The 27,531-nt window shown below is 39.6% G+C and overlaps 1 protein-coding gene and 1 pseudogene across 1 annotated transcript; one reads left to right on the top strand and one right to left on the bottom strand.

Moving 5' to 3' along the window:
- The first annotated feature begins 300 nt into the window (after positions 1-300).
- On the top strand, positions 301-17,008 carry LOC144649409 (nuclear pore complex protein Nup93-like). Its single transcript, XM_078508899.1, has 27 exons — positions 301-610; positions 2,234-2,351; positions 2,454-2,516; positions 2,687-2,815; positions 3,143-3,217; positions 3,483-3,572; positions 3,765-3,856; positions 4,181-4,240; positions 5,046-5,178; positions 6,083-6,180; positions 6,461-6,520; positions 7,822-7,899; positions 8,100-8,190; positions 8,828-8,912; positions 9,613-9,689; positions 10,377-10,491; positions 11,455-11,581; positions 12,218-12,290; positions 12,452-12,496; positions 12,612-12,728; positions 12,834-12,878; positions 13,087-13,160; positions 13,796-13,913; positions 14,363-14,446; positions 14,735-14,805; positions 15,194-15,251; positions 15,777-17,008. Exons 1-27 carry the CDS (start codon positions 438-440, stop codon positions 15,894-15,896), a joined length of 2,469 nt encoding a protein of 822 aa, XP_078365025.1. The 5' UTR covers positions 301-437; the 3' UTR covers positions 15,897-17,008.
- Positions 17,009-23,369: 6,361 nt separating this feature from the next.
- On the bottom strand, positions 23,370-27,089 carry LOC144649384 (uncharacterized; annotated as a pseudogene).
- Positions 27,090-27,531: the final 442 nt, after the last annotated feature.

The raw sequence follows: 27,531 nt of genomic DNA on the forward strand, positions 1-27,531 counted from the left end.
CGTCATTTACAAGCCGGAGTACCCCCCCTGGGGAGGGACTAAACGTTTTCGGCCATTCGGATCATCAAACAAGGAGTTTTACGATACGTCGATCTCGGGGTCTATTAGCCTCTTTCGCAGACGTTCTTTGGACTCGTTACGCGGGGGGCCGGGAAACGCGTGACGAGCCCAAAAGAACAGCGCAGTCCCCGCGCAGTCCGTTTCTGAGCGAGCCATTCTCGTTTCTAGAGCCCGCGTTTCCCTAGACCAGCCGTCGGAAAACTCATAACGTTGTCATGCGCTTTAGAGGCAAGTGACACATGGAGGAAAGGCAACATGGCGGGTTTTACGAAAATGCTACATTGACCTGTGGTTCTTGTTGATTTACTAAGCAAACCAAGGAGTAATACTTATCTTAAGGAAAAACTCGAATATTTTGGCGTTTTACACCTTCAATCATGTCGTCGAGTTTTGGCGATTTGCTGCAGCAGGCCGAGCAATTGACGGCCGACATGGACAGTGGCTGGGAGCTTCCGCGCGTAGAGAGGAACCTTCACCAGCTAGCCGAGGCTGGGCAGAGATTGTGGTCACAAACTACTGGTACTGCTGGAGATAATGCTCAGGTCAAGGCGTAAGTATGGTCGCTGAGTGGTACTGAATCATTCCATAAGCTAGCAAATACCGCTCAAAAATATACCGACATTCAGGTAGAAAATGTTAGTTCTGAGAAGGTCACGATAATTTGGCGGCAAATTATATGAAAATCTCCAAGTTAAGGTTTACGATTTATTTGTATTCTCGCCTCTTGTGGAAACAATACCAACTTTGCTTTTGTTTATGTAGTGTTTATTAAAAGCCTGAAATTATGTGTACCTGTACAGATGTACATGGGGCCATTCCATTTTATATCCACCCCCCCCCCCCATTGATTCATGAGGTAACTCGAAATTTTCCCCGTAAGAAAAAAGATCAAAGTGCTAACATGGTACCCCCCTTCAGAAATAATCCAATTTTTCAAAACCCCTTTAGAAAAAAGCCAACTTTTCCCTAACCCCTTCAGAAATATTCAAAAGATCAAAAGCGCTTAAGGTGGCTTAATACAGTTTTGAGAGGGCAAATCAGTCCAATCTTTAACTCTCTTGTACAGTCTTCAAAAAAGGTTCATTATCTCTTAACGCTGTTTGTTACATCCTAAAACCATCTAATGCGACATTTGGAAAATAAAAATGCTAAAAAACAGCTTAAATGAACGGCCAAGTGCTTAAGAGGGGACTGGCACTAGTAGTTTAAACGACGTTTTTCTCAAAATCTACCCGTACGACCCTACCTCAAAATTTCAGAAATAAGAAATTGGGTTTGATTTATCATTCATGCAAAATAATATAAAAATCTGTAAGACAGATTTTTCGCAAAGTAAAAAAATGTGATTTTTTGCCGATTTTTTAAATAGCTTAAAATCTGTCTTACAGATTTTTTCAACATTTTGGCTGCGGACGTGGTTCACCCCTTAAATTTAATCGTGAAAGTTTCATAATAGGTTGTACGGTAGGTTTTCGAGAAAATCTGGCTCAAAATCTGGCTTTTACGACCTCCGGAAGTGCATCAAATTGCGTGTGCGAGCGCGCGCTAATATGACGCCATGCGTAGCGAGCGATAATGAAAGACAGAATTAGAACTTCTCTGGATGTTTATCCACCTTTTTTGTCGTATTGTTTTCCGTCCCAGGTTTTAAGATTTATCTGAAAGTATTTTGAAGATTTCTTTTGTATACAAATTTGGTAAAGAGCAGTAAAACAGATGGAACTCTTTTTCGTTTCTGTTTTGAGTTGCTAGCGTCATTTTATCCCGCGCGAGCAATAATGACGTCAGGCAGAAAATCGTAGCGCGGGCCCTTGAGCCACGTAAAAACTGTATTCAGCCACCTTAAACGCCAACAGGGCTACCCCTTCAGAAATAGGGGGTGTGGATATAAAATGGAATGGCCCCCATGTTTGAATGTTTCATGACAAGAAATGTGTGGAGCAGGAAAGTTTTTCTAAGGGGTTCTAGTAGGAATTGATTTAATCCATGGGGGGAGGGTGGAATCTTAAATGGGATATCTCTCTCATAACTCTAGTTAACATGCCTAACTGCTTTTGTTAACAATGCTTGTCCTCACAGAAAATAAAAAATAATCTAGTGTATTCAGACAATGTTTTTCCTCAAGAAATCAGTGAGATGCATTGTACAGTTCTATACCTATTTTTCATCACAGTTCCATTTTACTGGGAACCAAAGGCTTTGACGTCCCACGACTATCAGAAAAACTTGATCGTTTGGACACAGCAAAGACATTTGAACCTCTTGAGCCTGTCAGAGAGACTGACATTCAGGTACATGTGTGTTGTGTGCTGTGGATCTGGAAATTGTTGCATTGCTTTAGAGGTGCCACAGTGTATAAGCAGCTTGGATGTAAAGTGTGAAATTTTTTTCAGGGTTTTCTTCGAAATGAAAGAGAAAATGCTATTTTAGCTGCCATAGAAGAAGCTCGAAAAAATGTGAGTGCCAATAACTGTAATTTTATTTATCCTCATATTCATATATATAAATTATATAGAGAGAGTGATGTACATTCATCACGTCAAGTAATGGCAGATATTATTTTTGCTTAGGATGACGTATAGATGTTTTTGTTCGAAACTGGAGTTTTCTTTGTTTGTTCTTATAGACATTTAACCAGGCAGAGAGGCATCAGTGGTCCTGCATGGAGAATGAATGGGAAAAAGAGAAGGAAAAGATTCTTAACTCACTGCTAGGAGCTGGGCAGGAGACATTAGACTTCTCTGCAGAGGCTGAGGTTTGATTTAACTCTTTACTCTGTAAATATAAAAATGTGTTTTTTTTCTCCTTTTCTCCTTTTGGCACTTCTCCCATAGGGGAGCAGTGCGAAAAAGAGATTGTGAGAAAGAGAGGACAAAATGGCAAGGGACGAGGGAGCAAAAGAACTTGTAGGTGTGGTGTGGGGGGTTTTGGTGTGGTTATTCTTTTGTGCGTCACTTCATTTGACCCTTGCCCTTTCTTTTGACTCGGCATTCTTTGCACGGCTCCCCAACTAACCCAATGCCTTGAACAGCGTACCAAATTTTTTTTTGATGGATTTGATATTTTTGATTTTTGTACCCAGGTATTCACCACCAGTTCATTGAGTTTACAAGGAAGAAGTGCTCTTGATGCTACTGAACTGGCTTATGCTAGACAGGTGAGTCTAAAATAAATATTCAGGGATGTCGCTACGGGCTGGCTGCCAGCTAATTTAGCCGGCTGAAATAGAAGTTAAATCTGGCTTTTAGAGCTGCCAAGGCCAGAAAAGCCAGCTGGGCTTGTTGATGAGCTGGCTTAGTGTTTTCTTAGCTACATTCCTGGATATTGTTTCCCAGATAATTATTTAGTACATACTGTAGTTTCCAGTTGAATGTATTGTGGACTAATGTTTCTCTTTCTTTTTATTTTCAAATTGTTTACAGGTTTATATTCATAACGAAGCTCTGATTCAGTCAGCGAGGCACAATGTGGTTGATGGCTTCCTAGAATTGACAGAAAGATTTGAAGATCCGGTGAATACCAATATTATTGTTACTGCATTAGGCATTATGGTTATGTTGTGGTTCAATTTTACCTTTGATACAATTTGGTATTTTCATTTGTTCTGGTGTATGGTTACCGTAATAATATGATAATGAGTATAAAACAAAAAAAAACACAGATTGCTGGTACCAAGGATAAAATTGTTTTGTTCTTTTGTTTAGATTATCAAGGACATGTGGAGTTTTATTAAAGAACTTGGAGAAGAACTTCAAAGATCTCATGGTTCCTCTCAGATCCTGCCAGAGAAAGTTAGGTGAGTATTTCTTAAGTCCTGACACCGAAGCTAGTGTTGGTACAGTAGTGCTGATGACAATACCTGAAGTTAAAATGAAGGTCGCTGAATTTTGGATAAATAATGAAGCAACGTGGCTGACTAAGAAAGACTTCCTCACTGGCTGTCTGTCGTTTGCCAAGAAACTAAAGACCCTATCCTTATAATCCAATCCTTTGAAATGCCTAGCTTCAACATTTTTCTGGATGAACAGCATAGTAGGCTAATAACCATAAACACGTGCAAGAACAAATTGTTACTCAGACTTCTCTGATTGATCTTTTCTTTCTATGTTTTATTTTTCAGGTTTTCCCTTGATTTTCAGATGGCATTTATTGAAATGGCCAGAAGTTTCCTTGAGAGAAGGTATATGTTATGATAGTTAAAGACTTAGTACATTTTATTATATAAACATCAGTGAAATACCAGGAAATCTTTCACGCGAAAAAATCATATTTTCACATGTGAAGATATCGATTTGGAAACATTTTCTGACAAGTTTGCCCTGTTTCAATGCTGAATGAGCCAACGTAAATCGATATTAAGTCGAAACATCTTCTGATCTTCCTCAGCAATCTTCGGAAATTTTCGGAAAATGTTCGGAAACATTCGTACGACCTTTGGACAACATTTTGCAAATCTTCGGAAATCTTCTGAAAATGGTCGGCAATCTTCGGAAAATCGTCAAAAACATCATAATTAGTAGGTTTATATAATAAACAGAATATTACAGTGTACATGGTTGCTTGGAGATATGAAATTTATCTTCTCGTGTTAAAATCGATATCTCACGATTGAGCGCAGGAACGAGTGGGATATCGATTTGAACACTCGAAGATAAATTTCATATCTCCGTGCAGCTATGTAATATCCTCTATGTATGATTATGAGCTTGAAATTTCAATGAGATGATGTGATATATAGTTTGTTGATAACCTATGTTCATGAAGCCAAATAAACTACCGCTGCATAGAAATTAAGAGCAAATAATCTGATTTCTTTAATTAGTAGAATCCTACTACAAATTTCTTTCAAATTTGCATTATTAGTACTATGAAACTTCACACTTTACCAAAATCTGATCGAAGCATCTGTTTTGTGGAAACCATAATCAAGTGCTTGAAGTGGCTCATTAAACACACTCCTTTGCTATTTCTGCCTCTTCCTTCAGATACAAAAAGTTTGTTCAGGATACTGTTTATGACAATCTACATCAAGCAAAGTTAGGAGGAGTGCCAGGAACATTGCACCTGGTCAAGAGCTTCCTGAAGATTAAACTTCCATCAGTTGTGCAAGGATTAGAGGTATTTCTGAGTGTGGCATCCACACAGTTGAAACCTATACAGTAATGACAGGTCAACAAATTTCATTTGTCCAGAATCATAACAAAGAAGAGTCATTTCTTGGAGAATATCTAAATTTGCAAACAATGTTAGGAAACTGGTTCCACAGGTTACTTGTAGTCCTCTTAGTTCTTTTGATGTCTTCGGCACAAAACACAGTTCAAAGCTGGATTTTAGAGGCAAAAAACATTGGATAATATTATCAATCTCTTATTAGTCGACATTCGGTGTGTAGTACAGTAAAAACCCGCGTGTAAGAACCTAGGAATTTAAGAACCTTCTGGCAGAAATTTGCTTTTATAATACCCCAAAATATAAGAACCTGTTTAGCCAAACAAATTCCTACAGGTTCTTATATGTAGGGTTTAACTATTTAATTTTTATTTTTTACCAAAAACCAGAAAGGTGATGTTACTGGGGTATATACAGTATTTGTTGACTTTGGCAACAGGGTGCATTAATAAATATTTATAATGAAGAACAGACCAGATTTTATACTATTTTCTGATAATCAACAACAATGTCTACTCTGTAGAAATTAAGAACCTGATTAAGAACCTACTTAGCCTAAACTGTCAATAAGTACCCCATAATACAAGAACCTGTTTTGCCAAACTCTGAAAAAAGTAGGTTCTTACACGCGGGTTTTTACTGTACATGTACTTACAGTGTGTAGTATCACTGTGCATTGTTTACTCATTGTTTGTATTTTGACTTGCTTTTTACGCTTGCCAAAATACTGCAAGACTTATAAAATAAATTATAATTTTTGTATAATTTACCGTGATATTACACGCTAAAAAAAATTATAAAAGTAACTACCACATGGCTTGTTCACAAATTGTTTACTCTGTGTTTCTGATAGGATGGTGATGTTGATGGTACGCCATTATGGCCTCTAATTTACTATTGCCTGCGATGTGGAGACCCAAAGGCAGCTTTACAGGCAGTACAACATGTGCCGTAAGTGAAAAAAAAATAATTACATCAAACATTGTACAAACTTGAAAACCCTGCCCAAACTGAGTTCCACATAAATTTTAAGTATTAAGTCTAAGCTCTCTTACGGCGCTCTGTAGTTTTGGCCTTTCTTTTTTTTTTTTTTTTTTTTTTTTTTTTTTTTTTTTTTTTTCGGCCCGAAAAAAAATTTTTTTTTTTTTTTTTTACTGCCCCCCCCCACCTATAACAAAGTTGTCAGAATGATTCATTAACGTATCAATAACAATTTTTTTTGACATTGCAGACAGCATTTGGCAGAATTTAGAGACTTTTTTGCTGAGTACATGAACAGCAAAGAGAGAAGGTAGGTACTTCTATCATCCAGCTCTACTCAGTTGATTACAAAAAAAAAAAACAATGGAATCAAGTACGCGATACATGTAGATAAATCAAAATAAGCAGAATAGTTGAACTCCCTTTCAACTAATCTCTTGTTCTCGTCGCACAAAACACTCTTCAAAGTCTTTTTGAACATTGGACAATAGACATTTTAGTGTGTAGTATTACTGTAGTTTGAACATTTGGACTGGTCATTTATATTAAACTTGCCCTAAAGGCTTGAAAAACTACAGCTTAACATAACAAAAGATTCAATTATAGCAATATTGCACATGGAAATGTCTACTAGTCTAAGATATGGGTTTTATACATTTGACTGAAGTAGTCACAGTGTCAGATGAGAAGAGCTGTTGCAATAACTGAACAATAATATTCTCTCAGACTGAATGGTTCAGTGATTCGATTTTATTACTGAGTTCACTTAAGCGCGTCGAAAACCATTGTTCGGAGACAACAGTGTCTGCAATAATAATTTATGCGACTACAGGCTCTATTGAATAGCTTGATGCAAAACTATGCTAAGTGATTTTAAGATGAAAAATCGTTTTTTCCTTCAAACGCGCTGAATTTGCTCAAAGTGGATTTTTGGTGTGTCCGAAAATAACTGTCTTGTTGGGGGGGGGGGGGGGGAATTTACGCCGCCAAAAACGGGATGGATGTTTTAAATATTGTGACGTAGATTTGGCGCCTAAGGAGAATGGGGGCGAAAAATTATGATAACCTTAGCAGCCTATTGTGACGAAAAGAAGAAATTGGAGGATGAGAAGGGGAGAGGAAAGGGCCGGCGTATCGTTTTTTTTAAGATTTCTCGTTCATTTTGCTTATTTTTTCACTTCTTTTCACTGTTCAGTCGCTCAAGGTACCAAGTTCAATGTTTATATAACAGACTTAACCCTAACCTAACACAGCTGACCCTCTTTACTTTACTGTAACTACTAAGTTTAATCCTCTTCTCTTTGCCGCGTGTTATTGTTTAAAGTGACCATAGTTCTAGTTTCTCGAAGACAAGGTGCAAACCAGAAATTTTAATCGAGGACAATGTTTTCCAAGAAGACCAATGCAAAAATTCGGGCACGTTTGAAGGAAAAACGATTTTTCATCCTAAAAGTCACTTAGCATAGTTTTGCATCAAGCTATTCAATTGTAGATGACTACAAGTTGTTGTCACTAGAAAAGTAAGCATGAACCTAAGCATGAAAGTACATTTTCCCTTTTTTTTTAAGCATGTATGTGTAAATTTATTTTATTATTATTATTGTTCCTCAGGCTTAGTCCCAGTTCAGAAAGCAAGCTACGGCTGCAGTACAGACGATCTATCCGCACCAGCCAAGATCCCTTTAAAAGGTAACATTTGAGTCACTCCAAAGATCACAATAAAATTCTTCTTAATGATTGCTTTGTATTTGTATTTGCTCTGTACCCTACAGAGCACATGTAGTTGATACGTTTCTTGTAACAGGATAATTGCAGACTGTGTAACTGCCTTGGTATGTAATAATGACATCTAGTTACACTGTTTTCTGTGTGGTTTCTTTGATTGACAGGGCAGTGTATTGTCTGATTGGTCACTGTGATGTGTTGACAGATTCTCATCAGGAAGTCGCCAACAAAACTGAAGATTACTTGTGGCTTAAGGTACACACAGATACTGTGAAATGCATCAAGATCTTGTCTTGGGGAGGTTAAACTGTACTGTATGAGGTCACCTCATTGATATATGTCTGGCTAACTCACTCACTGCCTGAATTTTTACTGTTCACGACAGTTCTCTACACAAACCCCATAACCAAGGTCAGATTTGACTGACAGATTCAGTTCAGGGCTCAAGACTAACGGGCGAGAAAATGCAGTTTTGGCTAGTAGGTTTTGCCTCACCAATGAGTAAAATAGGAGTGGCCGCTCCAAGAAAACGAACTGACATATAGAATGTGAAGTGAAATCTATTGACACGCAAGATTTTGTGAAGAACAAGCCCAAAAGGAAAATGAACATCGGTTAGGTAATCGACATTTTTCCCCCCCCCCCCCCCTAAAGAGAATGATATCAAGCTTCACTAGCCTTGTAGTGAAAAAGTTAGTCTCGAGCCCTGCAGGTTACTGGTAATGGCGGGGGATAAACCTGTGATGGACTAGGATCCCATCCTGGAAGAAGTAGAAATACTCCCAGTCACTTTATGCTACAGAAACCAGAATAGGTTTGGCCTGATGTACCACTAGGCGCGAACACAGACTTTACCTGGCTAATATCATGTTATTATTTTTTTATTGTGAAGCTCAATCAAGTGACTGTGGATGAAGAAGGAAGCAATGACAGCCTTACATTCCAACGGCTACAGACCATGTTGCTGGAACAGTTTGGTGAGAATTCTTTTTTTGTTGTGATTGTTGGTTTTGAACATCAAAAAATTACTAAAATACATGTAATTTGGATTTGAATAAGACTAAATTTAGATAAACATTTGACAATAAAAATAAGCGACAAAAATACACAACGTTTCGATGTCATCCTGACATCATTTTCAAGTGACAAGTAAAATAACGGTTCAACAGTGTAATATATGCGGTTAGAGGTGTGATGTTTCATTAACATATTTGTTTTAAACAAATAGTTTCGCGCGGATAGAATCCGATTGCGTGTTCAGGCTAGGTGTCTTCTTTCTGATAAACAACATTTTGTAAATCAAGCAATCCAGTTTTCCGCTGCATTTCTTTTGGACGGAAAAATTACTGGTAAGGTCGCCGATGTTATTAAGGCCGTGATCGTTCTTTAAATGCTTCCCGATTGCGGAGATGTAAACCATTAGTAACCATTTTAAAAATGATGTCAGGATGACATCGAAACTTTGTGTATTTTTGTAGCTTATTTTTATTGTCAAATTTAGATTTGAATGCTTTTTTTATAAAATTTATTAATTTAAAAACTGATTTAATCGTCAGTCTAGGCATCAAATTATTCTGACATTACTTAAATATTATTATACAGTTCTTTAAAATTGTATTTTCTATTGATATGTGTAGCTGTATTATTCATTTCTAATTTACTGCTTCTTTCCTACAGGAGAAGCTCACTTCAATGCATATCAAAAGCCATTGTTGTACTTTCAAGTCCTGTTTCTGACTGGCCAGTTTGAAGCTGTAAGTGTTCCTTTTTTAATGAAATAATTATACCGTATTTACTCGAATAAGCGCCGCGGTTTTTTTAATTTTTTGCCTTTGGGGGTTTTTGGGGGGGTTTTTTTTTTTTTATTTTGCAAAAATTTTTTTTTTTTTTTTTTTTTTTTTTTTTTTTTTTATTAATATAAGGGGGATTTTTTTTTTTTTGGGGGTATGCCCACAATTTCATCATGAACTGCCATGATCAATAATTCTTTTGACTCAAGATACAGCATAGGACCTTACTGGCTCAACTGTATTACTTGTGTGTACAGGAAAAGTGTAAGCTGTAGATATAAATCAATCTTAAGTTTAGTAACCATTTTAAAGGTGTTAGTGACAGCAGTTTGACCATTACATTCCATCTTTCCATCACAGAGCAACTGGAAATGGGAAGGAGACATGCAAAGTACAGCTTAGTGTAGTGAAGCAGGACTAGAAGCTTGCTATCCAATTCCTCGTGCTTCTCTCACTTTCACACATTTCAGTTGTCAATGTTCTATTTTGCAGTATGAGAAGTACATGTAGGTTTAAGGAAGAAAGATCGCTTGTTGACAGGTCAATTTTATTGTTTCAAAATGGCACAAATTAAGGATTAGGTGTAAGTGAGAAAGCTAAGAACCAGACAGAACAAACAATACTTTGACCACCATTATTTTCTCTTAACAGGCCATAGAGTTCTTATCCCGTGCTGAGACCTTTAGGAGTCATGCTGTGCACTTTGCCATTTCACTCTTTAAGATGCAGCTTCTTCTGTTACCAGATTCAATTCAAGCTCAACTTTGTACGTATTTTGTTAATTAACTTGGATCTTCCTAGGTGTTCTCTCTAATAAATAGGCCTTTCAGTTCTAGCCATGTAGTATTATCATCATCACCTCCACCACCACCACCATGATCATCATCATTATCATCGTCATCACCATTATTATTCACACATTTGCCCACAAGTTTTTATTAAAATACAGTAGACTCCTGATTTCTCATACCCTCAGTTTCTTGAAACTCCTGATTTCTCAAACCAATTTTCATTTGAAACGAAAAATAGTTCGAGTTAGCGGGGTTTCGAGTTATCGGGGTCGATTAAATATTCAATTTGCCAAGTTAATAATTAATAGCTTATTGATTTTTCAGCACTTCAGTACACGGAACTCTCACACGTTCATACATTTTTGTGATAAGAGTGGAAAAATGACTCCCAGATACGTGATCTATTCGTTGCTCTAATTAAAATCAAATTGCTGTAGTATTCGTTTTAGTGTTTAAATCCAATTTCACGACAAGAAGAGCTTATGGGATATCAATGGACATACATGGCGAGAGCAAGAACCACAATTCGAGTTATCGGGGTAAATTTGACCCAAATTTTGATCAAGTGAAACGAAATTTAGTTCGAGTTAGCGGGATTTTTGAGTTATCCGAGTTCGAGTTAACCAAGTAAAAATGACTGAAATGTGGGTTCAAATCCAAGGGAAATGGAACTTTGTTCGAGTTAACGGGGTTGTTCCAGTTATCCGAGTTCGAGTTACCGGGGTTCTACTGTACCTGTACTTCTCTGTAATTTTACCCCCAGTTTCTCAAAGCAATTTCCGTTTCCCCTAGAGGTTCAAGAAATTGGGATTCTACTGTATTTAAATGCAACACATCCTATTGTATCAAACTGATCAAAAGCTAATATTGACCACATTTTACAAACAAAGGTTTCATGCATTTCTTGTTTATACTGTTAATGTTTTTGTTCATTACAGTGACGACTTTTTCTGGAGATCCTCCACCCAGTAGAAGATTAAACTTTGCCCGTCTTATCATGTCGTACACTCGGAAATTTGAAGTTACAGATCCTCGAGAGGCTCTTCAATATTTCTTTTTACTGAGGTAAATTCAAATGAGAATTGTGTTCTTCTCACTGTTCTTAAATAATGTATTAAGAAAATTAAACTAATGAACATTTGAGTGGCTATGTTCTTTTATACAATCATGAGTCTAATATCAAGAGCATAATAATAAATTAATAAATTATTATTATTAATATCATATTGGTTTTCTGGTTAAATCTGTTTCAACCTGAGAAAAACACTCTTTTAATCATTTAAACAATTTGAATTTATTAATTACCATTTATTTTAATAATTCAAATTGTTTTATGTCATTGTGTAGTTCCAAAAATCATCCATATTTGCTGTACCTCCCCACGGAAGTGATAATTCCTAAGACCCCTTTCACTCCCCTCCACCCATCTGCAAATTCCAATTCAGTTTTATACATTTCCTTCAATGTTTTTGGTCTCTGAGACCCCCAACCACCAGGAATTTCCAATCCCTTCTGTGGGGGAGTATGGACATTTTCTGGAACCACACATTGAAAGAGTGTTATCCTCAGGTTAAAATAGAATAAACTGAAAACCAACTTGACCTACAACATATGTTATCAATTGGCAGACATTGGTCACAGGTCACAGGCATTGGCATTACTTTATAACTATTGTACCATATTTATCCTACTGAATTTTAGGGGAATGAATGGGCCACAGGGTGAAGACCTGTTTATGTCTTGTATAAGTGAACTGGTTTTGGAAACTAGAGAGGTAAGTTAAGCAAGTCAGGTTTAATGATTGCTTCATCGGTCCATGAATGTATGTCTGCATGCATGTTCAAACATTAGTTGTGATTCACTCTTGACTGACCAACAAACTAATCAATTATTGATTGATTAATTGATTGATTGCCCTTTTGTTTTTTTTTACAGTTTGAAATGTTGCTTGGACGCCTTGAACCGAATGGAAAGAGGAAGGTGCGAAATTGCCTTTATTTTGTAGAAAAATGGCAGTTAACTTATGGTTTACTTCTCTCTGCAAGATTCCCTTTCATTATTTTTGTTAATAATTTTTCTTTTGTTGATGTTTTAGCCTGGTTGTATCGACAAGTTTCACAAAGATACACAAAAAATTATAGAGCTTGTGGCAAAGGATTCTGCTGAGAAGGGTCTATCTGAAGAGGCAGTCAAACTCTTTGATCTCGCCAAAGTAAGTGTGTACATGTCAGCAGACAGTAGTTTGCTTAATGGTTCTTTGGCTTGGTCCCTCTTGGTGTTCATTGACTTCTTTGTTTGGCTGTTTTCTTTACTGCAGAATCACGAAAAAGCGTTGGTAATCCTGAACAAGCTGTTAAGTCAGGTACAATATTATAACTGAATTCAGTCACTGCCCGTAAGTGGACACCCTTGATACCAGAAAGTGTCCACTTAGGAGACATAGCTGCTCATAGAAGCTCACAAATACACATTGTATGACTTGAACTTAAATTAATGTTTATCTGACAGTTATATATTAAATGTCAATATAATTATTTAATGAAAACACTGTTCTTTTCCCCACAATTCAGGTGGTGTCAACATCTAGTGGTCTCCAGTCTCCACGGGACAGACTTCTGACCATGGCAGTAGATTTAGCACAGAGGTACCAAGCTGTATGATTATTTAGATAACAGGTCTACCAGGGTGCCTTTAATGACTTTCATATCAATGGAACCAATTAAATTGCTACATGAAGTTCCAAAAAATAGGGAGAAGGTTGTTACAGCTTGTGAAGAGCAAGTGAACATGAGTTTTTAGATTTCAACATTATTCAACATTTGTTCAAGCTTTATATAACATAGTCATTAAGGTAGGGCATGAGCAATGAATGCGGCATATCCGCTGAACAAGGTAACATTATACATAAATACTTGCAAAATAAAGTTTGATAGTTCAATTCATCCGTTAAATTAAGTGATATGATGTGCTAAATTACTTTGTGCCGTACACATGTTCAGTTGATCTCCACTTATGTCCAGGATTGAACGCAGGTATTGTTTAATAAGTACTTCATGTTTGACTGTGTTATCTGACATTTCCATATTACTTCATATTTGACAAAATTTAGTGTGTTTTGATGCATTTTTATTAGTAAGGACACTTTGTGATGCCTGTCATGAGGAACGCGCATCTCATTAGCGTTCAATCCTGGACATATCTGTTGATCTCAAGTGAAGTTTATTTGAAAATGACTATGTTCCTGTCTGATGAGTTTCTCTTTATATTTTTCTTCTTTAGATACAGAACGCTAGGTCATACAGCAAGTCAGAGTAGAATAAGTACGTTTTTTTTACTGTTGGATCTGATGCAGTTCTTTGACCTGTATCATGCTGGTCAGTTGGACACTGCTTTGGATGTAAGTTCCACTAGACTTTTTGTACATTTTCGGTTGTTATTAACTTGCACACCAAGGCACATGGGTCTATAAGTTAACTCTTAAATTACAATATTTGCAAAACATGATGTAGAGAGGAAGCCACGTCAGCTCGAGCTGGTTTTCATGTGGGCCTCTATTCAGGCCGAATTGCAAATGTTGATTATTTATGAGACAGGAAAACCGAAGTTTCAGGAGAAAAACCCTCAGGGGAAGACAAGAACCAACAACAAACTCAGCCCACATGTGGCACCTGGCCAGTAAAGAACCCAAGGCCTCATTGGTGGGAGGCGAGTACTCTCGCCATTGCACATCTCTTCTCCACAACAAATTGCTCTTGTGTTGTGTTTGTGGGCAAGACAATTTACTTTACTGTAATTTGTTAAACGATTTTTTGTCAAGTGACTGTTTTTGTGTGGAATTCATTGCAGGTGATGCATAAGCTTAGACTTGTTCCACTGGGAAGTGAGTCAGTGGAGGAAAGAGTGGCAGCCTTTAGACAGTATAATGATGAGGTAAAGAATAGAATAGGTACTTGTTTTATTATTGGCGGATCCAGACCTTAAACTTAATTTGTAGCAGAGGAAGTCATTAAATGAAGATGTCTTTTACCAAAAAAGGAGGGAGACCAGCCCCCCTGCACCCCTTCGCAAGATTTGCCATAACAAAGTTGGAGAACAGTTGCTGTACAAGGATTTGCTGTAATGATCTGTTACTTTTAATTTATGTAGAAAAGCTTGGGTCACTTTTGCTTGGTTGTGATCCATTTATTCATCCATTTCTTTATTCTGTACGTGATACAGATTCGGCGGAACTTACCAGATGTGCTCCTGGCAACAATGAACATACTTTACACAAAGTATCGCAACACAAGGTTAGTAGCTTGGACAGAGTGGTTTTCACTTGAGTGTCTAAAGTAATTAGCGTTTGCTTTGGTTTTGCATTACTACGCTTTGTGATTGGTTTAAAATCCTCGCGCCACTTTCTCAGCCAATCAGAAGTAAAACCAAAACCAATTGTGACTCACTCGCGCACCTTTTCCCGCGCTTCGTGCCGGCTACATGTATTTGCTTCGAGTTTTGATTGGTTTACTGGATTGTCTGTGTTTATTGTGATTGGCTGGAGTGATAACTTTGGTTTTGGTTTTACGACACTCAATTGAAAACTGCTCTAATATACATTTACTGTTTGTCTCTTGTTTCATTTTTTCACTGTTTTGAGGCTTTACAAATTGACTTTTTTTGCTGCACATTTGTCTTCAGAGGAAGTACCCAGAGCCCTTTAATTGAAAGTCAAAGAGATGACGGAGGCCAAGAAAGGGTAAGGATGTTGAAGAAATGATATTATTTGTTAAAGAATGTCATTTTTTAAATTTGTTATTTTCAAAATTACCTTCAAATCGAACCAAACGCCCACGTAATGGTTTGCCAATGAGGTTAATTCTCCCCACATTGTCATGTTTGAGCATGCAGGTGATAAGGGTAAAAGAAAATAGTCAAGATGTGTTTTATTTTCTTCAGGGCATCTGCCTTTACCTGCACGAATGTTTCAATCATGACTGCCACAGGTCATGGGAAAGACATGGAATTTAATTTTTCGTTCTGGGAAATTCTAAATTTCTTGTCGAAATCAGGGATGATTTCTCTGGTTTCGATCAGAAGTGTTGACAACAACCGTCTTTGTATTAATATCACTGAAGATTTTTTTCTCGTCGGTGAAAAGTCAAGTAATTTTTGTTCCCTTCGTGGGTGGCAACCATGTTCGGCGACAGAACACGTGCACAGTAATTAAACCAACTACTCAGTACTCCTAAGCAATTGCTAAAGTCACTTGATTTCTTTTCAGTTTCGGGACATTTTGAGGCGCCAAGCCCGAGCCTTGATAACGTTCGCGGGATTGATCCCGTACCGTCTTCCCGGCGACACGAATGCACGTCTCGTTCAGATGGAAGTTCTGATGAACTGACGCTTCTTACCGAAAGAGTTTATTTTGACAAGCTGGTACAAAGTCTCCCCGCAGATTTTCTAGTGGAGAATAGCACGCGGCGAGAACGGATAGATAAAGATCACGTGAGCGAGTCCAGTCTCCTACCGTGATCAACTACAGGTTGTGAGAAAAAAGCCTCTGTTTATCTCAAAACAAAACCATATTCTCCTAATGATAACTATGGAAAATGTGTGGAAAACAGGAGATTTAAGATGTTTTGAAAGAGACGAGGTCTAAACGGTTCTGGTACAGATACAATTTAATGTAAGCTGGAAACAAAATTTCTATACTTCTCTAATGGAACTAACTCTTTGTAATCTTAACGCTACTGTACAGTTTCTAGTCTTTGATAATTTAATAAAAAAATATATATATTTGCTCTTGAATCTGTTGCAATTGCGTAACTGAATCAGCCTTGCGAAACTGATTCAGCTCCCTATTTTGGTTGTCACGCAATTCTCCTCGTCACTCATGGCGTGACATTGACGACCCAAGTGACTGTTGAGAAGACTATCACGATAGAAAGCCTCGAGGCCAAGTCATGTTGGTTAACATTGGGAAGATTTCTATTTTCTTATAAATGGACCTCATCACGCATGGCGTGACATTCACGACCCAAATGGCTGTTGGAGAAGGCTATCACGATAGAAAGCCTCGGGGCTAAGTCATGTTGGAAGATTTCTATTTTCTTATATCTTAACCAAAATGGACCCAAAAAAAAAACATTTTTCCGTGCTAACTTTTTCACTGTACGCATCGAAGTTTATAAAAGTATATTTTTAAAAATCCAAGAAACCAGTGTCTGATGTTAAATGTACATGATTGTATGCTGATAATAATTAATGACGAAACGCCATTCGTCTTTTTAGTTTACGAGAGATGCGAGTCCTTATTCTATACACTTCGGTTAGATTCTTATAGGGTACTTCCATATTTTAATGCCTTAATCTACTATTCGCACAGTTTTAAGTTTTGCATAAGTGTACTACAAATGTACAGTAAGGTCTTGGGACCATGAGCCATCGAAAACGACTTAATGGAAGTGCCCTGAGAACCAAGACTTTCAAATAAAAAAAATTGTTTTGTTAAAATGGACGTGTATTGTTCGGTGGAACAGGAGAGAAATATTTACACACAGCATGCTTAAAAATCCCAACTGGCTGGAGGCTTACTAGCTGGTTATTTACAAAGCGTAGCCGAGTAGTTTAACTCGGGACTACAGAGAACAAATCAAGCTAGCGATCGGGCGAAGGGGTCAAATCTGGGACTTGCGCATTTTAACGCCAGCGCCTTAACCACTCGGCTACGCTGCCTCCGCGATTGAAACACACCTAGTCTGTGTGCTCCAGAAACGTTTTGCAGCTCAACCCATTCTGAATTAAGTAGCGTTAGCCTTTCTTTAGGGTAATTGTTATCTCTATGAGTTCTCTTCAAGATTTTGCCATGGCTGTCGCAATATTCAAGCACCGTCATGGTGCTTTCCTCCAAGGGCGTGGTTACTTTTTTTGGGTAAGTCTCTTGCTACTCTTCTGGGGCGAAAACGATCAGAAAAGTTCACTTATGTATTTACATGTTATTTATATTGAAGACCTTTCGCCCCTTGGCGTTGGTATCGGGGGCTTTCCTTGAGAGCGACTGGCCAGCCTTTGCACGTTGTAAGGAGATGCCTGTGTGGGATCTCGAGCGATATTCTGATATGGAGGCGTAGCTGGTCTCCAGGAACCTTGATCGATGTTCACGTACGGAGGCATTCCCAGTCTCCTACCATCCTCATTCGACTTGGGGTAGCGTGAACTTTCGACAGTAGTGAGATCCATAGGAAGATTTTCAGGGCTTTCATGGGGCGCGGCCCAATTGACGTATGGAACGCGAATGCGTTTAATGTCACGGATTTTCCTATTCACAATTTCAGTCAACTCCATCCATTCATCCTCCGACCAGTTCGTTTGCAGAATAGCCTTCTTCAGCTCATTTTTAGCCGCGCTCTCCGATAGTTCCTCGCTGAAGGTGTCGGAGAAATGGTATCGACAGTACGGACATGTTTTGTTGAAATCTTCATGACGTGGTTCTCTTGATCTGCCTTCAATTTCTCGTGTGCCACTGTCAGGACCATTGTCACGCTGGAAGCTATAGCTAGGTGGAAACATTGATTCTGAGTCATTTGCGTCAGTGGCAGCGCGTACAGGTCCTTCGATAAACATTCCAAGTCTTCTACCGTTGGTTTCGCCGCGGCGATTTTCACTTTTCCCTTGTTCGCGTAGATTCTGGTTTTGCCAAGTTGTTGCGCTTTGTTTTAGGGCGAGGAAATGTGGCGCTGGCAATCCAGATAATTCGGAATCTTCTGGTGTATTAGCTGGTGTGAAAGGTAGCGTCTTGTCCCGGGTCTGACTGCCTTGTGTCTCGACCTCGCTTTCTTTTCGTTGCCAGGCTTTTACGCTTTCGTTAGAGCTCTTTTCTTGGGCGTTGGCGAACTCTGTGTTGCCCTCGGGTTTGGAGGTCTTTTCTACATCCTTTTGTCCTTGATTTTGCAAACGAGATATATGGACAAGGGCTTTTGCCAGTTTCTCTTGTGTTTCCAGATACTTTGTAATGCTTGTCATGCACTCAAAGTCGTCTTCTCGTGGGCTTGATATCAAAATGTCTTCACATGAAGCGGCGTGTCTCGGTGGAATCTTCACATTCCTGCTTTTTGTTTTCAACGTCTGCGTTTTGTCCTTTTTGGCCGGCTTGCTCGAATCTTGACGAAACCATCTTGGCTTCCGAGTCAGAGAGTGAAAAAACTTTTTCTTCGGGTTGTCTCCGTTTGTGCGACACTGATCCCCTTCGGTACTTCCCCCAGGACTTTTTAACTCTCCTTGCCCATCACGTTCTGTAGTTTCGGCACTACCCTGACGCCCATACTGCACGTTTGAGTGGTAACCATCAGAAAACTCTTCAGGGTAGTCGAGGTCGAGGTTATCACTGTTATTGTTTTCTTCATTGAAGTCGTCGCTTTGTAGGGGATGACCTATCGTACTTTTGCCTCGGGTATTCTTCTCTTTGTCCGGTTTTCTCGCTGGTTTCAGCGGCGAAGTCTTGACTGAGGTCGTTTTCCATGAATACCAAAGGCTTGCCTTGCAGGTGAGCTCCCGGTTTTTCGTCCCCTGTTTCAGGTTTAACTCCCGGAAGACTGCGGGACAGATGACACGGTGTGTCCGTCGAGTGTAACAAGTCAACTAAGGTTTGTTTTGGTTTGTTGTCCGTAAGTACACCTGGGGTGAAAGACAAATTTGCATTTACGTCAACTTGTGGTTCGTAAGCCGTTCCTTTCGAATAAGATGCCTGGAAGACATCTTCACTTTCAGAGAAACTGGCGCCTAAGATGTGCATTGTGGAAGTTGCGTCTCTTTGTTTTGATCCTTGCTGCAACGGTGTGTTTTCGCGGCGGGAGTGATCACAGGACTTAAATAAACTATGATCATTAAAATCAGTCTGTAAATAGCAAGAGGGTGCTTCCTGTCGACCGTGTACATCGGAGAAATTGCATTGTTTTTCTCTTTCCAATTTACTTTCGATATCGCGAACTTGATCCACCATGGAAGAAACATGGCATTGTGTTGCAATCAAGGTCATCTTTGGTGGAAGAGGAGGTGCCTCGTTTTCCGGGAAACTGTTTGGCCCGATGCCTTCACTTCTAAGTGTGGCCATTTGTTGTTGAGGTGTAGAATCAAGCCCCAGGCAAAACTGGTCTTGTTTTTCCCTCCGTTGCATCTCTGCATCCGGTTGTTACAACCCTTTGTTTTCTTTCGAAAGGGAAAGAAACAAATTGTAACATTTCCAAAGAGTACCCCTTCACAGGATCGCTTGTAAAATAAACACAATCCGATTTCAACTTTTCATGTAGAACTTTGTCATTCATTATTGCGTTTACAAGTTGTTTGTATTCAGTTCCACTGCGAGACATAAAGTCCCGCTGAGCCATGTATTCTGCAACAGAAATGTCCAAAGTTTTTGGGAAGATTAGATATCTGTTGTTTTTGAGAGCAGAAATTGCGAAAACTGTTTCCTCTTCGATTTCGCACTCGATTTGAATATTTCCAACTTTCCCTATTGGCAGTGACGTAGCGTGTTTGGAACAAGTATCTCTAGTAGTTTGATTCTCAGAGACGACGCATACGTCAACCGGAAGTGAACACTCTTTGAGAACTTCATCAATGGAAAGGACTTACGTAGTTTGAGAGGGCCTGAAACTTTCCTTCCACTCTCACGGGTAAATCAACGTATACAGGATCTTTCAAACTTACGATTAGGCAACGGACATGGCATTCGTTTGAATACGGACTTAGCTTCAGAACGTCTCCAGCGAGAAGACCGAACGATGAGATATTCTCAAGGACACGGGCGTAGCGAGAGGGAACTTTTACAACTGCGTCCAACGTGCCGTACACGTCTTGAGAAGGATCTGAAACCAACTCCACTTTCAAGTCGCTTGTTTTCGGGAAGCAAAACCTTCTTCCGCTGCTTAATTGGCGTGCCAGGATTTTCTTCTCTCTTTCCACTTTGAAGATGATCAGAATCTCTTCTGTCTCGATGCTTTGATCCACCGAAGTTCCATTAAAACCCTTTCCAACTTTGACAATCTGAGGTAGCTCGGATCCGTGCAGTGTGATAAATTTGTTCAGTCGGTGAAAACGCGTCTCGCAGCTTGCCGTTGCCGATGGTTTTGCCATTCTTGTTAGTGATGTGGCGATTCTTGCACACGTTAAACGATGCACTGTACGATTTGAAGTGAAAAGTTCGCTGTTTACAAACCGTTAAGTTCTACCCACTTGTATATTAATGGCGTTAAGTTGTTTTCATTTCGGAGTAATGTAATATAACCAATCAGTCCTCGCCCGCTTTGTTTGGGCTATGAAGCGCCTACAGGGGCTTTATATAGAAAGCATTACGAGTCAGAGTTCAAATTCTTGGAAACATTAGCCCGCGATTAAAGGAAAGACAGGGTAATTGGGAAGTAAACACGTCAATTTATCAACACTTTCATTTCTTCTTTTTAGAGAACGTTAATTACTGTTTTGTTATTTGTAGTACATTTCGACAATGCTGACTTTATCTAGACCGTACCCTGTTCCAAACCTTTTAAAATAACCACAGTGATAGTAAAAGATTTTTCACCCGTCTGGGCAGGACGAAAGAACAATGGCCGGAAGCGAATTCGATTCCAAGAAAGCATTTGCTTTATCAATTCAAGTGTTGTGTTTATAAAGGGGACTGTGTTAACCCCAAAAGAGAATTATTTGTTCATTTTAAGCTAGTTTATAGGTATTTGGGATGAACAAAGTTGTCTTTGAAGTTGTCTTGAGCATAGTGCATGTAATTCGTGGAACCGTTGCGTCTTTAAGTAGCGTCTTTTGGACGATACTGTGTTCGTAAAGTTTATTTTGTTTGTATAAAAGGGAACATATTGTCACCTTGTCATTGTTTTTAATTTAAACAATGGAATTAAGAACAAATATAAAATAAAAACAAATAAACAGTGATTAAACCTAAAACTCCCAAAGGTGAAACAATTTCCCGATACATTGTCAAAGAACTGGTTGACAAGAATGTCAACTAGCTGGTACTATCCTGATGAAACACTAAACTCTCAGAATCAACATTTTAAGAAATGTATGGTGTTCGGTAAGGAGGATTAATATGTATTTTGAGAGAGCGACTGAAAAGCTTGACAACTTTATTTTCTCGCCTTCAAAGAGAAAACCTTCCGCCTAAAGGTTTGAGCCGGACGTAAAAACATAGGTCATTATAGTTTATTTCGACTGAATTTATTTTCCAGTTGTTGGGGCCTCCTAGTAGAGGTTTTTGGGAACAAGGGAACACGGTAGTTGTTTCAAGGGAACAAGGAATATGGTTGGACTGTTTCAATTTCGTCAAAACCTTGTTCACTGCCATTTTGGTCTTTTCTCAGTATTCCACAGAACTTAAACGAAGTTGAAACGGAAGTTGTAACGGCGCAATTTTCGTTATTTTTATTCCTAGAAACTTCTGTAAAGAGTGATTTAAACAGCTTGTGAGTTACATTACACTGCCAAAATGACATCCAAGTTGTTATGATTACTCATAATGGACAGAGGTCATGTGAACATGATAAGTCAAACCAACTAACGAAAAGGCAAATACATCATTGTTATTCTGCGATAAACTAGATTCGGTTTTTACAAACGGGAAACCGAAAAATAACTTAAAGTTTCAGCATTTGCATTTACAGTGGAACCCCTTTATAAGAGGTACACGGATATAGAATAAGCAGACCGTTTTCTGAGTCATTCGCTAGATTTTTCTCAAAGGAATACATAGTCATAACGATTTCTCGATTCTACGATATACGAGCATGCGCTAGTGAAGTGAACGGTTCCGTGAATTACACGCACTACGATAAGACTTCTTCAAAGACAACTTCAGTGCTGTTCATCCCAAATGCCAATAAACTAGGTTAAAATGAAAAGTAATTTTCTTTTGTAGTTATGCTTATAACTGGCAAGCATCACGTGCACGATACATCAGTCATCGTGGTTACACTTTAAATCGAATAATGTTTGATTGTACGTATTTAGCAATCAATACATGCATGCAGTTTCCGACCCAGCGATATTCTTTTTTCTGCCGAAGGGAAATATTTTATACTTCTAAGAAAATACCGTTTGACATTTCCGTTTTAGCAAGTATGGTATCAATCACAAGTGTTTGGTGTCCAGACCTGTATCGTGTTACATGGTGCACGTGTTCCATCGCTTTCGTGCGCGGACAAGATGTCGCGTCAGACAAAAAGCATCCCATAGATAGATGAAAGAGGACCTAACTAAAATTTTATGTAGAATAAAAAAATCACTCAAAAGTCAGCCCGGACTACACTAAAAAATCGTGCCCGATTTTAAACTAAATTCTTATAAAATGAAAAGGGTGTATTCTCTTTTGTAACTTTTAACTAACCTTAAAACATTTAGCTACGTCTTTTGTTCATTTAGCTTCACCTCCTTCGAAGTTCAAGACTGATGGCCACCACTACAAGGCGTACGAACTGTACAAACTGTACCAACAAATTAACTATCCTAAACTAGTTTTCGGCGTGACTTAAAGGTTCTAAGCATGGCTATTGATTTTGATTTCAGAACTTTCATCCAGTTTTTGTCTGCAGAAACTCACGCGTGCATGAATATCAGTGTTGTAAGTTCCGTGACACTTACTTCCGTCATCAGGACATGAAAAAAAGAAATTGTTTTCGTTTTTCTAAGGTTTTTTTTCTCGTCGAGGAGCGCGGGCGCGGCCAGACAAGATGAGTACACCACTCACGGACATCGCCGACGCGCGAAAGCCGGAAAGACTGTGCGTGAATCAATTGTTTAAGTTCCGGATACCACTTCCATCAAAAGGACGTCCAAAATATTTCGCATTCCGAGGAATTCTGCATTCTGCGTCACGCAACGATGAAGCCCGATATTTGTGATTTCAAGACTTTCGTGCAGTTTGTCTGCGGATTGTTATAAGTTCCGTGACACCAACTTCCATCAAAAGGACGTCCAAAACAAAACTATTTTCGCTTATTTCCGAGGAATTTGTTCTTGTTTGTCATTCTGCGTCACGCAACGATGAAGCCCGCTTTTTTGGTGGAAGAGGAGGAGGTTCCTTAAGACCAGAATTCTCGAGAATAACAGTCGCTTTTTGGGCATTGGGCTCATCAGTTCCAAGCATTTTATCGCTCTCCTCCGCGTCGACATTCACGTAAACTTCTTCGTCTTTGTCGTCGCTCGGGTTCTCAAGCTGCAAGTAGTGAGACTCATTTGCAAATGAACTTCTGATCCCTGTTTGATGATTGACATATTTTCGGTCGAAACATTCTTCGTAGTCATCGTCGTCGTCTGAAATTGTAACGTGGGGCTTTTCAAATTCGCCCCGTTCTTGGACACTAGTGAGAGCGGAGCATTCTCGACCATAAGTTGTATTTGCAGGGCCGTTATTCTCAGGCGCGAGAGATGAGAGCGGAGATTTACTCCGAGGTGTTTTCTCCTCTACTTTCTTTTCTGGATCGACTGCTTTTTTGTTAAACAAAGGACTTTTAGATCTTGTTGCAACTTGGGTGCTTTTGGGGGGCTGCGGTTTGCAAAACGTGTCGGATGAGTCAAGTCGATTTTGATTCTTGTCCCAGATGTTCATATCCAGGTATTGTGCACTCCCGATATGCTCGGAAGCTGAACCAGTGTTCGCTGGAGGTTGCTGTGTTTGGCTTTCGTCGAAGGTGAGGGTTTCTTTTGTTACGTTTACCTGCTTTTGAACATCGGCTTGTTTCACAAGAGCTTCATCTAGCTGTTTCTTAAGTTTAAAAAGCTGGTCAATGTCTCTAAAATCCATCCAGTCTTCTTCTCGGCGATTAGAGATGATCATGTCACTTGGATTCCTGTGACGAAAGGGGATTACCGCACGGTGTGGTCTGGCATCCGAAGAACCTTGTGTTTTTTTACTCCTTAGATTCTTGGAGGAGCTTCCGGGTTCTGCTTTCTCCTCATTCACTGTATTTTCCTTACTCCGATGCCCTTTTGGCGAGGATGGGCGCTGGACGTCTACTTCTTCGTAAGGCCAGTCTTCCTCGCTACTTTCTTCTTCGAATTTCCTGGCTACGTCGCCTTCGTTTGCTCGAGCAGCCTCTCGAAATCGTGGGCTTTTTAGTTGTTCAGAAGCTCTGTTTTCACCTGGCCGAATAACATCCACTGGATGGGAATTTTCTCGGTCACGCCGTATTCCATTCACTCCTATTCTCTCATGGGATTCCATGTCAACGTACGGTCTACCATTCACTCCTTCCCTCTCAGGGCGTTCAAAATCAACGTAAGGACTATCACTCACTTCTGAGTTTCTGTTCTCAACGTCAGAACTTCTCTCATCTGGTGGATACATCAGGGACAAATCAAGATGTTTGAGGGTCGTCTTGTTTAAAAACGCCTCCATCGTCTTTCGCCTCGCTGTACACACCATCGTCTTTAATGCGGTTCAAAGCTTTCTCTTCAACAGCCCTCCAGTCAGCAACATCAACTACTAAGTACGCTGGGTAACCGAAGTCCGACGGTCCTGGGCACCTTGGAGGTAGTGGTGGTGGACGATCGCTCCTTGAAAGGTCATTATCTTCTAAATCCTCGATACGGCTTGCTAATAGAAATGGGGGCCTGGGTGGTAATTCAGGGCGCGTCTCTTCAGCATCGTCTTCAGAAGACGTGGCAGAAGTTAGTGATGGTGGACCCTCTTCTCTTGAAACATTGATATGTTCTTTGTCATCGATACCGCTTGCTATTAGAAATGCGGGCCTGGGTGGTAATTCGGGGTACGTCTCTTCAGCATCATCATCAGAAGATGTGCCAGGAGTTAGTGGTGGTGGACCTTCTCTTGAAACATTGATATCTTCTTTCTCATCGATACCGTTTTCGTTTAGAAATTTGGGCCTGGGTGGTGATTCGGGGCAGGTCCCCTCGGCATCATCTTGAGAAGACGTGCCAGGAGTTAGTCGTGGTGTGTCGTCTTCTCTTGAAACACTGATATCTTCTTTGTCGTCGATACCACTTTCGTTTAGAAATTCGGGCCTGGGTGGTGATTCGGGGCAAGTCCCCTTGGCATCATCTTCAAAGGAGTTTCCAGTATGTGATTTTGTTAGCGTTGCAGCGACATTCTCTTTATTGCCTTTGTTTGGTGTACCCACTCGCTTTCTAGGCTTAGGGACTGGTCGACAAGAATTCTGTGGACTAGGTTGCGTGGTAGCGTCTTCTGTTGTCGACCTCGATCTCATCTTGGGTGGAAGAGGAGGCGCTTCGTCTGTGTATTTCTCGGTTGTTTTTGAAACATCGGAATTATTAAAGATGGCATCAATATCACAATTTTCATAGTCAGCTGCTTCAACTTCAAAAGAAACGCCTGATTTGGAGGCTGATTGTAGACACTGTGCAAGGTCACGCTTTGTTACATCTCTATTTATATATACCTCCTCCGCGGTTTCGCATTGTTTGCCTGTAGACAAAAACTCAGCTTGACTCACTCCAGTTGTTTTTCGAATAGAAATTGAGGGAGGTTGAAGTGACTCGAAATTAAAACGTCTGACTGGGCAAGCTGTAAAATAGCAAGAATTGATTGCTATTTGGTTGAGTCGTTTCAAAGTTTTTGCGCCTGCCTCAAGGGTCTGTCTGCATCCTTTGATCTTCTTGCTAGTATCAGCCGTGACTTTAAATCCGCAACTAACGCTTATGTCCAATGTTCTCGGGAACAGGTTTAGTGATAACTTTTCATCAACTGAAGCTGCGAATACCATTTCCACTTCCGTGTCGCGCACAAGATGGATGTTTTCCAAACTTGACAAGGGACGAGCGCAAACGTCATCATTGGCTCGTGATTGAGAAACAAATCGAATATTCACTGGTAGTTCGTACTGCGCTAGAACCTCTTCTAAGTAGTATTCCCTTGCGTCCAGGAGCGGCTGAAATCTCCCTGCTAGTTGCAACGGCAGTTGAACCTCTTTAGCATCATATAAGTCAACTACTTCACATTTTAAGACGCCTTGAATGGGTCGGTTGCTCAACAGTTTCAATGTAGTCTCTGCTGATATTTGCAGGGATGAAATGTCTTCGAGAACGCAGAGATACGGCGTCTGATGGGCATTGATCAATTCTTGTACTGTGTTATGTTCGCAGTAGTATTCAAACGGAAGAACCTGAACTTTATTTCTCGTATCCCGTGGCACGCAGAGCTCTTGATTGAATTGATCAAGTGCAATTATCATTCTCTGCCTCTCCACTTTAAAGAAAACAAGTATTTGTTCCGCTTCCAATGTATCTTCAGCGTTGGTTCCACAAAAGCCTTCCTCGACCTTGACTGTCCTGGGAAGAGTGGAGCCATGTCGTCCAATAAACGTAGACAGATCGGTGACTGGTGTAGCCATGGCCTTCCTGGTGAAATTCATACTAAAAATATTCAGTGAATGGTTTGTTCTGATGAATCCCTGCCAGGCGTATTGGCCTTCAGCGAGCGTCTGAAGACGACAGTAGAAGACAGGAAGATGGGTGACCCGTCACGTTTGTGGTCGGAAATTGCATAAGTTAGAGTTAGTGACAGTTGAGTAGTTTCTTTTGATTGTTTGTAATTCGAAATTTTTGATTCGGTTTCGGCTCTTCTGTGTTGTTTTAACATCAAAAGCGGATATCAGATGGGGTCACAAGTAGATGGCTATTAATTACTGTCTACAATTTAGTCTTAAATGGGTTCATATTGCTCGCGATATCACCCGATAAGTTTCTCTATACCGCCAAGTTTGTTGTTTCTATTTAAGAAACGTAGTTAGTAGCTCCTCTTGCACGAAGCAAAACAATATTGACGAAGTCGGGCGAAAACAAGTGGATAAACGGAAAGATTATTTTGCTGTCGCGTGACATTGGATAACCGCCAACCCTTGATATCGGTTGATAGCTGACATTTATCTTACACAATCAAAGGAGTATGTCACGGTGTTTTAAGTTATTTTTCTGATTACCTTTAAATTAAAGAAAACCTCAAAATAATAGTTTTTCAACGTAGAAAAACAGCAACGGAGAAGTAAAAACCCGAA

This window comes from Oculina patagonica, chromosome 4, assembly GCF_052425735.1.
Source record: "Oculina patagonica isolate OP01 chromosome 4, crgOcupat, whole genome shotgun sequence".
Lineage (NCBI taxonomy): Eukaryota > Metazoa > Cnidaria > Anthozoa > Scleractinia > Oculinidae > Oculina > Oculina patagonica.

What these genes read in the sequence shown, in the direction of transcription:
- LOC144649409 (XM_078508899.1), top strand. Translation starts at nt 438, where the DNA reads ATGTCGTCGAGTTTTGGCGATTTGCTGCAGCAGGCCGAGCAATTGACG. An exon ending in CAGTTGTGCAAGGATTAGAG is followed by an intron (nt 5,179 to 6,082) that starts GTATTTCTGAGT and finishes TGTTTCTGATAG; the next exon opens with GATGGTGATGTTGATGGTAC. An exon ending in TTCAATTCAAGCTCAACTTT is followed by an intron (nt 10,492 to 11,454) that starts GTACGTATTTTG and finishes TGTTCATTACAG; the next exon opens with TGACGACTTTTTCTGGAGAT.